At 52.8% G+C, this 10861-nt stretch overlaps 1 protein-coding gene across 2 annotated transcripts; it reads right to left on the bottom strand.

Moving 5' to 3' along the window:
• Positions 1-381: 381 nt before the first annotated feature.
• Positions 382-8471, bottom strand: NRN1 (neuritin 1). 2 transcript variants are annotated; one of them, XM_071452487.1, is made up of 3 exons: positions 7818-8471; positions 3582-3726; positions 382-841 (listed from the first exon to the last, which is right to left on the bottom strand). In XM_071452487.1, exons 1-3 carry the CDS (start codon positions 7870-7872, stop codon positions 610-612), a joined length of 432 nt encoding a protein of 143 aa, XP_071308588.1. In that variant the 5' UTR covers positions 7873-8471; the 3' UTR covers positions 382-609. The 2 variants fall into 2 exon arrangements, with proteins under 2 accessions (XP_071308588.1, XP_071308589.1); XM_071452488.1 differs by lacking the exon at positions 7818-8471 and adding an exon at positions 3828-4053.
• Positions 8472-10861: the final 2390 nt, after the last annotated feature.

Raw genomic sequence — 10861 nt, 5'->3', positions numbered from 1 at the left:
TAAATTTTTTTTTCCAGTGGAATGACCAAAAAAAACAAGCGACTGTGGAGGAAAGATGAGAGATTGTGAATTATTCACCATATGCTTCACACGTGGACATCTACCTTGGATTTCTCGCCAGTGCCTTTTCCTGTCTGCGGTTTTTGTTCTCGCCTCGCACACTGCCACATTTTTAGCGGAGCCCGTGGCTCGCCGGGAGGTACCCGGCCGGTTACAGCCTTAGCAGTGGGTGGCCCAGAGCCGTTCCTGAGATTGCGTTTGCACAACGAGGGCTCGAGTTAGTTTCTTTATATTTTTTCTCTATTTTTGATTCGAAGCGATAGTAAAGCTGAGGTCCGATTTGGGCTGCGCGCCGCTGCCTGTTTGGTAAGATTTGGCAAATAAAACACAAAAAAAAAAAAAAAAAAAAAAAAAAAGAGGAAAAAAAAAAAAAGGGAGAACGCTTCCACAGTCCTACATGGGTGTTTCACCATCATCAGCCACCACCACTACCATCATCATCATCATCAACCACAGAAAAGCACAACGTCCCCAAAGCAACGGATGGACACTTCCTCTATAGATCCAGCACATGGAGAGGGTGTGGGTGTGAGTGTGCTCCTCGCCCCCCTAGAAAGGCAGCCAGGTCACTAGGGCGGCCCACAGAGCCGCCAGCAGCAGGGGCAAGGCCGGCGGCAGCAGGGACGGCGCCGCGCCGCTGCCGCCTCCGCACAGTTCAAATAAGCTGCCTTGGAAATCGAGGTTTTTGGATTCCCGTCTCAATTTCTCCCAGAGGTCTGTCGCTCCTTCCTGGCAATCGGTGAGCGCTGTGAGGGTGCAGGCGTGGAAATCATCCCAGTACCTGCAGGAAGGGAGAGCAGCCGGCGTCAGAACAGGCAGGCACCCACCTTCCCGGGGAGGGGGCCCGCCCCTCGGGCCCGCCGCCCCCTCCTCCCGCGGCGGAGCCAGCCGGGCACGCCTGGAAGGGAGGCTGGGCCGGCGGGGAGGAGCCGCTGGACGAGGATTCGGGGTCCCCCCCATCCCCAACCCCGCCTTCGGCACCAGCCCTGTCAGGGTGCTGCGAAATCGCTCTGCCGGGTCCCTGGCGGAGGGGTCTCTGCCTGACGGGAGGAGGGGACTTGTCCCCCCCGGCTGCCAGAGCCAGCCCAGGGGGCTCGTCCCGGGGCTTTCTCGTCACCGGTGGGAGCGGGCTGGGGAGATGGGGGTGGGAAAGGCACCCCCTCGGGTGCGGCGGGCAGAAACCCTCGGGGGGGATTCCCCGGGGCGGGGAAAGGCCCTTACTGCGGGAAAAGCTCAAGGAGGAAGAGAAGGAGAAGCAGGAAGGGTAGGAGAAGGAAGAAGGAGCATCTTCCGCTTCTGGGCGCCTCGCACCGACCCGCAGCAGGGCAGCGGGAGCGACCCCTGATCCGTGGCCAGGGATCTAAAGCCAGGGAAGAGATTCCATTTCCTAGGATAATTTCCAGCTATTCGCACAAATTTTCCTCTTTTTTTTTTTTTTTTTTCCTAATTACTTTCTTCACGGGGACTGGACCGGCGTTTGTCGCCGGGGCAGGCACCCGTCGTCCCATGGACCGCATAGGGAGGGTACTGGAGGATCTTTCCTCTCCATGTCTGAGTTACCGAAAATCACCCCGAATCTGCCTTCTATTTCCCCCATGCCTCAAGGCAGACGTCTGCGAAACTGGGTCTTGATTTTCTTTCTTCTCTTTTTTTTTTTTTTTTCCCAAAGTAGTCCTGCTGCCTCTAATTTATGAGCACTCTAAGCTGGTTGTAGACTCCCAATGTTTGCTACATTTGTAATAAATAATGAGATACTGAGAAGCCAGAGTCTGAGAGTGTGCCTCTCCTGCAGTATTTCTGCTGTAATTGCATCTCCCAAAGGAAAATTAAATCTTTCACCATCTTCTTTCAATACACATCCCAGCACAGGGTGAAGGCAATCGGATGGTGGGAGGTGGTCAGGAAAAGGGTCTTTCTTGGAAAAGAGTTATTTTTAGAGATCAGGATCACATCTGGTCTGGCACTCGAGGGTACAAGATACCAAATCAGAACGCTGCTGCCCACGGGTATTTATTTCTGTTGCAGGACACAAAGTAAACCGCAGCCCAGCATTTACAGAGAGGTGCCAGCCTTTTTAGGTGTTTGACTTAGAAATACCTAGGTAGAGAGAGAGGAGTGTTACAGAGTCTCTTCACACTTCTTTTTCCTTTCCTTTCCTTTCCTTTCCTTTCCTTTCCTTTCCTTTCCTTTCCTTTCCTTTCCTTTCCTTTCCTTTCCTTTCCTTTCCTTTCCTTTCCTTTCCTTTCCTTTCCTTTCCTTTCCTTTCCTTTCCTTTCCTTTCCTTTCCTTTCCTTTCCTCTTCCCATTTCATGTCTTTTGTTTCCTGATTTTTGCGGAGCAAAATAAAACCCCACAACTATTCCAAACTTATTTATGTCTCAAGATACTCTCTCGTTTCTAAAGATTACTCTTTTTTCTTTTTTTTTTTTTTTGTTTTCTTTTTTTTTTTTTTTAACGGGGGATTTTGCACCGAGAAACAGGCAAAACACCCTGTGTTGCAACCGCTCTTTTCCTCTTTCTTTTCTTTTCTTTTTTTTTTTTTTTTTTTTTTTTTTTTTAATATATGTGGTTTGGGTTTGGGGTTTTTTGTTTTGTTGTTTTGTGGCGGTTTTTTCCTTTTTCCTCCCAGACATTTCGAAAATGTTCGTGTTTTCCTCCCTGTGCGGGACACGATTTTGCGAGGCGAGCTCCTTTTCTCCTCTTAATATTTTTGTTGCTGTTGTTGTTGTTATTGCTTTTGTCATTATTATTACTATTATTACAATTATTATTTTACTCCCCTTTATCGTTGCCCTTTCCTTCTTGTGCCCTCTGTGCCAGGAGCAGGGCGAAACTGGGGGCAAATGGGTTTTCCCGGGGCCATGGAGGTGGCAGAAGAGAGCTGGCGCTGGAACGGCCGTCTCCCTGCCGCTGGGCGATTCATATCGTGACAGGGCTCTTCCCTTTTTAATTACGTTTTGTTTTCCGAGGAGCAGCCTCCCCAGCTCCGGCTGTGCCCGGCCAGGGTGGGCAGCCTCGCCTCGGCCTCGGGGGGAGCCCGGAGCCCGGCGGTGAGCGTGTCCCACAGGCAGCAACAGGGAAAGGGATAACGATGCCCGGGCAGCTAATGTCAGCACCCCAGAGCAGATCGGGGGAAGGGAAAGAATATGAAAGAGGAGCTAAGTAGGGAAAAGAAAAAAAAAAAAAAAAACAAACAACCAAGAAAACAAACCAGAAAATAAAACACCTCAGATTCACGGAGGCAAAAAAAAAAAAAAAAAAGAGAACAAAAAAAAAAAAAAAAAAAAAAAAAAGACGTTGTAAAAATTCCCGCCAGACTTCGCTGCTCCCCAAGCCCGGCCTGTCCCCGTGGCAGTGAGCTTGGAGGGACCCTGGAGCGGAGATCCCAACCCCAAAGCGTAACCCCCGCGTTGCTTGCGTTCCTTCCCTCCTTCCCGCCACCATCCAGCCTCGCCCGCCTCGCCCAGCCCCGGGTGACCCCCATTCTCCCCCGCGACCCGAAGAAGAGAGGAAAGACCTACGCGCAGATCGTTTGCAGATTTCTCTTGTCGTCCAGGTCCTGCGGGTAGTTGGCCATGTTATCGCCCAGCCGCAGCAAACAATCCGAGAAGCCCCTAAAGACCGCATCGCACCGCCCCGCCGCTCTCACCGCCTGCACCAGGTACGCTGCGGGGGCAGGGGCACAGGTCAGCGCCGCCGCCCCCGGCCCCGCTCGCCTCTGCCCTTCTCCTCCCCCGCCCGCCCCCAGCCCTTGCTAAAAGCGCGACCTGGGGCAGCAGAGGGGCGCTGGGACCGAGCCGGGCTCGCCATCGGCCGCTCGAGGAGGTGAGCCAGGGGCTCTTCGCCCTTTTCTTTTTTAGTACCGGAGGGTTCGGTGTCTGTGGATTAGCGACGTTGCTTTCATTAAATTTTTTTCCTTTTTTTTTCCCTCCATTTTTTTCTCTAAGGGGAGAGGAGGAGGGGAGGTGAAGATGCGCTGCCTGCTTCTCCCCGGACTTGATCCTTTGTTAGAAAATTCCTCCTGGAAGCAGCAGGAGCGTTTCTCCGTACGAACGCAGGCGCACGTACACGCACACGCTCCCTATTGCCCAGGTCGCTGGGCAAACACCGTGCAAGGCGCAGCGGGAAAAAAATTAAATTAAAAATAGTAATAATGAAAAAAAAAATCACTAGAAAGAGCTGCGTCTTGCGCCTATCGCCTCTATCTCTGCGATAGAGACACTCAAAGAAGGGACCGCGACATCACTTAGCCAGCGGCGGGGGTACCGACCCGGCCATGCCTGTGCTTGGGGCGGCAGGGCGGGACCGGGCCGGGGTGAGCCCCGCTCCCCCAAACCTGCCGGGCAGCCCAGGCATCCCCCGGGATGGCTCTGGTCAAGGGCATTCGCTTCAGCACAACAGGAACCAACACAAGAACAGCCGCCTGCAAACGCGGGAAGAAAATGAGTTACGGGCTCCTCCTGCGTGCCCCGAGAGGACACGGCACGGGATGGGACACGGGACCCGAGGCAGGCCTGTGCCCCCCCGCGGCATCCCGCACACGGGGTACCCGGGCACGGCGAGGCGCTGGCTGCCCGCCGCTCTCCTGCCCGTGGCGGGAGCTGGGGACGCTGCGGTGTCCCCGGGCCTGGGGAATGTCGCTGCGGCCAGCGGGGGCGGGAAGGGGCTTCCCCCGTCCCTTGAGGAGGAGCCCCTTGCCGCCCACACCGTCGGGCGTCGGGAGGGGACACCGCCCGCGCCGTGTCCCCAGGGAATGGCTGTGACACCCCACGGGGGGTGTGTGTGTGTTTCCTTGCCGGGTACGGGTTACAAGCTAAATGGCTGACTCCAAAAGAGACTGTTTCAACCCAAATCCTCCTCTTGCCGTTTGATTCATCACTAACATGACTTGGTGGCCACTCCCCTCTACACACACACATACACGCACACCAGCACCAGCCGCCACCTCAAACCCCCAGCAGGCTCCAGACATTGGCTACGATAGGGGAAAAAAAAAAAAAACCTAAAAAAAAAAACCAGGCAAACAAATAGAGAAGAACCGAAGACCATCCCGATGGTAAAACCATGTCCTATAAAACCCGCGCCATCTCTCTCCCAGCAGCTACAGCCGAGGGGGAGTTGCCACGAATTTCTGCAAAAAAAGTGTTGGGCTGAGCTAAAAATCCGGGGTTCGGAGAGGAGCCCTGCCCCAGGCTGGGGCCGGGGGCCGGGGGGTGGCGGGGGTCACCTTTGGGACCAGTGGTGAGCCGAGCATCCCTCGCCCCCGAGGGACAGCCTGGCCCTGTCTGCCCGTGCCGCTGCCTCCGCACGGGGTATCCCCGGTTCTAAGCTGCCCCAAACACCGCCGATAAATTAAAAAAAAAATATAAAAGGAAGGGGGGAAAAAAAGGAAAAAAGCAAAAGCGGATAGACACGGTTCCTGTCTGGTTCAAAGACAACACAACGGGATTTCTCATGAACTAGGTCGCCTTTGCCTTGCCGTTGCCACGACCTTCCAGAGCCCGCACCCATCCAAAGACAGCAGTGTGCAGCAATGTGCAATGCAGCAGGACCGCAGGAGCCCTCCGTGACGGACCGGGCCCCCTCCCGAAACACATTCCCCGTTCTCCCAGTCCTGAGACTGGTCTATCCCTCCTGTCCCTTCCGCAGAGACTTAGCCCACGCCAGCCCCCCGCTCGGTCATCTCCCAAAATGTCAGGGATTTCGGACAGCTCCAATCTCCTATGCTTAAATCCCAAATAAATAAATAAATAAATAAATAAATAAATAAATAAATCCCCCCGCCCGCGGCCCCCCCCCTTTTTTTTTTTTTTTTTTTTTTTTAAGTCCCGGTGCATAGACATTTTGGGAACGAGCCCAGCATCCATTTCACACGAGCCTTTACCGGGGACGGGGCAAAGCCAGTGGCCCTTCGCAAACCCCACACCGGCAAACAGAAGCTGATTCCGGGGGTGGGGAGGTGTGGAGGAGGTGGGGGGAAGGTTACCCTAAATACCGAAGGAGGAGCAGAGAGGAGAAGAGCCCTCCACGAGCTTCAAAGCTGTCCCCTTTCAGGGCACCGCAAAGCCACCGCACCGCCACCATCCCCACGGTGTGCAGCAGTATTTGGGGGTAACTTTCCAAACGACTGCTCATGCTCATGCCAGCCCGGGAACGGCATTTCCCAGCGACTCTAGCTGCCTTTTGAAATTTGAAATAAAATCCATCCTCGGCTGAACCAAATAAACACAACAGAAAGAAAATCTTCCTCCTCCTCCAAATGAATGAACGAACACACAAACAAAAATTGCAAGGATTGAAATTAAGGATAACATCCAAATAAAGCCTTCCCCCTTCTTTCTGTGACAGTACAAAAACTGGCCTTGTGAAGTGTTCAGCCTTATTTAAAATGGAATTGTAATACGAATGTAGGGGTTTGCATCATTTAACCACATTTCCCAGAGGTTAACATTTCGCTGCACTATTTCTTCTCTCCCCCCCCCCCCCATTAGATGAATAAATATTCAAGGGTTTTTTTGCCTCCCTTTCTAATTTTCCCCTCCTTTTAATTTTTTTCCCTCTTCTTTCTTTGTTGCTCATAAAATTCTGCAGAGGTTTTCTGGAGAGGAGTGTGACCGATCAAAAGGATCTCTAAATAGCAATGCCGAGCTTTTTTTTTAAATTGTATCAGAATTCCTTTGCAGGAAAATATTTTCAAAGGGCTCTTCACACCTGACAGTCTAGATAATAAAAGAAGTGCTTTAATCCCCCTTTCATTTAAACCTTATTTTGGATCATGCTCGGGAATCTACATATCCAGTAGTAATCTTTAAAATTTGCCTATATAGGACCAAGGTGGTCATTAACTTGGAGATTGTTTAATGTCCGTAACTAAAAAAAAATCTCATGAAAGAAACGTATAAAATGAACCCGAGAGCAAACCAACAAAAGCAACCAGCGAAACCCCAAGATATTGAAAAAAAACCGGCAACAAGCACACAAAATACACACCGGCATGGAAAGAAACCTGGTCTATTTTAAGTTACAGCATATATAGAATTTTTTTGGACCTGCTCGATTTTTGACAGGTCTTCTCCAAACACAAAATTAACGACTGGGTGGTGGGACTCCGCGATTTTTAAAAGTAATTTTTATTTGTTTAATCACTGCATTCGAGTTGATTATTTCCTTTAATTTAGTGATGGGTTTTCTTTGGTTTCAAGATGCTCTACAAATGGGAAAACGTTCTGGTTCCCAAAGGGAAACCTTCGCTTGTCCCCCTGATTTTCTGCAAAAAAACTTTCCAGCTAGATCTCTCGCAAGACATTTTGTGCCCGTTCTAATTTATCTGTCCCTCGGGGAGAGGAGGAAAATTTCTTAGCACCGGAGCCACCAAACTGTAAGTGGAAGGGAACGAAGGGAACATCCGAAACCCAGATACAAACGCAACCGTTCGTGGCGACCGAGAGAAAAGGAGGGAAAAGAAGGAAGAAGAGGCGGAGGGAAAATAAAAAGCGAAGTATGAGTGAGCATGCACCGCTTTAGGAAAACGAAAACCAAAAGTGGTTTACGAGAAATCAGAAAGCGTCTCGCTTTCCTGCGGGCTCCCCTGCCTTGACAGCGTGCCGGAACGCGAAGCTGCCGCCGCGAAGGGAGCGCGGGGAGCGGGGAGCGGGGTCCCGCACCGACCGCGCGGGTTATCCCGGCGCTCCGCTCCTGCATGCATCAGCCGGGCTGGGGCGCGCACAACTTGACACGGAATTTGGCAGTCCACTTACCTATCTGTACAGCAAGGATCAGAGAAATATAACTGCCGTTCAACTTAAGTCCCATCCTACATTTAGTAAAACCATTTGCGGCTGCAGATCTTTAAATAGTTACTTTGGAGAACGTGGGGGAAAGCTGAAAAATAGACATTGCCAACAAGTTCCGAGCAGCGGAGGACTTTGCAGACAAGGGGGGGAGACAAGAGGAGAAGGAGAGGAAGAGGGAGGCAGCGGGAGAGGGCGAGGAAGGCTGGCTGGGAATGGTTCGCTCCATTAGGAGGGGGCGGAGGAAGTACAGCCTCACGCCCACCACCGGCCCTGACGTGGGGGGATGACACCGGCCGGGTTTTTTTCCCCTATTCTTATTTTTTTTTTTCTTATAAATGTGCACCTTGGAAGAGGAGCGCCATTTATAAGCATCACAGGCTGGATTTACGCGCTCTCCCCGTGTCCCCCCGCCCCATAAATCGCCGAGAAACTCCCCCCCCCGCTCCCCGCGTTCCTCCGGCCCCGTGTGGCGGCGATGGGGGCGGCAGCCGGGACCGTCCCCCCGGGGCGGGAGCGCTGCGGGGGCGGGAGGGGACACACAGACACACAGGCACAGACACACAGACACGCACACGGAGGAGCCGCCCCCCGGGGGTGGGGATAGCACGGCAGAGCCCCCCCGCCCCCGGGGCCGCCCCGTCGGGGCTGGCCGGGCCGGCCCCCGCGCTGCGCAGCGTGCAGGGGACGGGGACGCGCGGGGGTCCCCTCCCCCTGCCCGCCCCTCCCCCACCATGACGTCACCCTCGGGCTGAGGTCTGGGGGGAGCGGGGAAGGAGGGGGGCTGGTCTCTCCCGGCCTTTTCGCTGGTGCTCGATCCCGGCCGCGGCGGCAGCCTGGCGGTGGCACCGCAGAGGGTGGCGTGGCCAACGGGGTCACGCGTGGGACAGCCCGGGGGATCGCGGTGGGGCTGCCCCGCGGCGGGGACCGTGGCACCCAGCCATGGCACCCCATCCTCTGGCGTGTGATGGGGCTGCGTGCAGGGTGTGGGGCCCTCGAGGCTCCGGTGAGCCCTGCCGGGGATAAGGCTCCTTCTGGGCTACTCCGTCACCCGGGCACCCTCCCGGGACCGTCCGCAAGGCCATCCCCTCCAGCAGCACGAGAGGAACCCCAAGGTGCCAGCACGGGCTTCTCCCAGCGCAAAGTAATCAGACAAAACCCCCTGCAGCCTTCTCCCGTGGCTCTCGCACTGCACAGTTTTCCCCCTGCCCAGCTCAGCCCTGACCCTCATCACCCATCGCCAGGAGCCAGAGGGGGGCTCGTAGGAGTGAAAGTTACTGTTGGCTCCCATTCCTCCCAGCTGCCCCCAGTTTGCAGTTCCAGCGTGCTGCCTGTGCTGCAGGGTCCCTCTCTTTTACAAACCACTCGTGCCAATATTCAGACCTGAATGACAGAGAGACAGCAGCTGCCAGGCCGGGTACCCACGGCTCCCATGGGCTGCAAATGCAGCCAGCCGGCAAGGAGAGGGATTGCAGGGGGTTAAATGACAGTGCAGCTAAGAGTAAAGAAACTGGAGGGCAAGAGGGAAAGCTTCCTTGCTGAGAGCTCCATTCACAAAATAGGGCTGGTGAATGCCACTGCCTCTTTAGGTCTCCCTAATGTGTGCAGTGGCAGCCTGCATGGGCATCCCCTCAAAGCCACCATGGGCCCCCAAGCTCTGTTTCTCCAGCTCAAAGGCAAGGGTAATTTTGGGTAACTATGCCAGCCATCAGCCTGGCCCTGCAGATGAAAAACGCTGGCTTGCCACCTCTGTGCCTTCCCATAATTTCCTTTAGATCCACCTTTTCTTCCTATTTATAGATTTCCACTATGGACAGAGAGAAGAAGAATTAGAGGACAGAGCTGGCTGAAAACTAATCTGAGGAATTAAAAAAAAAAAAAAAAAAGGGTTCATTTTCAGTCAGCTCTCAGAGCCAGCTCAGCACGTGGGCACATGGTAGTGAATGAATGAAGTGCAAGGCACAGGCCAGGGGCTGTGTCCCCAGGCAGCTTGCCCTTCCATTCACTCCACCATAAAGCTGTAGCCCACAGTAGGGTTGTCCTGTACACCCTCCTGAAGACATTGGCAATGTCAAGGAGGCAAAGGCTAAGCTCTGCAATATGCACAAAATTCTCCTTCAAAGTAGGAAAAGTTTTAAGATGAAGCTGAGGCAAAACACTTTTTCCCAGGTCTTTGCTGCTGTGGTGAAGAGGGATTTTATAACGCATAAGAGAGATTGAAGCAGTTATCAAAATGTGGAGCCCTGTCCTTTTACCCAGAGGGATGGGTTTGATAGCCCAAAAGACCTTTTATATCTCACAGTTGGTGCATTATCAGCATAAAAAAGGAAGAGGATGAAAGGAGCGTTTGTTGAGGTACATGGGCATAAACATTGGACTTTTCAGGTCTTGGCAGCTTGGCCATTTATGGCTGTGTTTGCTGCTTAGAAGGACAGGACACCTTTGCAGGAGCACCAGATTGTGGAGGCTGCAGCCAGAGGAATTTTTCATTTTACTTCTCTGCCCTACTGATAACTGTATTGGTTTATTGGTTTATTATTTCTTATAGATTTATAAACATATCTGCTAGGGTTTTGACTGTTCCTCTTTTTTCTCAAGGCAGACAAGCTATAGCTTCAGGTTAAAGGCTGGGCTGGCTCCAAGAAGCTTGGATTGAATATTACACTCTGCAAATCTGCTTTGGAATTAACTTTGGGGCAGTTTCCAATACACAATCAGGAAGAGTTTAATATCTGGCTTTTGATATGTCTATCACTGCCGAAATGACTGTAGCCTCTGGCAATCTGGCCACAAGTCTCATAAGAACAGGCATTTCTAGGGGATTTCTGGCCCAGCAACAACAAAAAGAGATCTCACAGCTTGAGGCATCAATTACAGAGGAGAAAAGGGTCTGGCCAAATTCCTCTAAATGTTCTTGACTTTTGTGGCAGTCCAGATCTGTCTGAAATTCAAGCCTGACTCCAGTCTTACCACCTTCCCTGCCCCAGGAAGGGGCCCACTGCACTATAGAT

This window comes from Agelaius tricolor, unplaced genomic scaffold, assembly GCF_023055355.1.
Source record: "Agelaius tricolor isolate 1412-34295 unplaced genomic scaffold, bAgeTri1.0.p SCAF_2, whole genome shotgun sequence".
Lineage (NCBI taxonomy): Eukaryota > Metazoa > Chordata > Aves > Passeriformes > Icteridae > Agelaius > Agelaius tricolor.
Note: the sequence above shows the minus strand (reverse complement) of the source record. Positions and strands in the feature narration are given on the sequence as shown.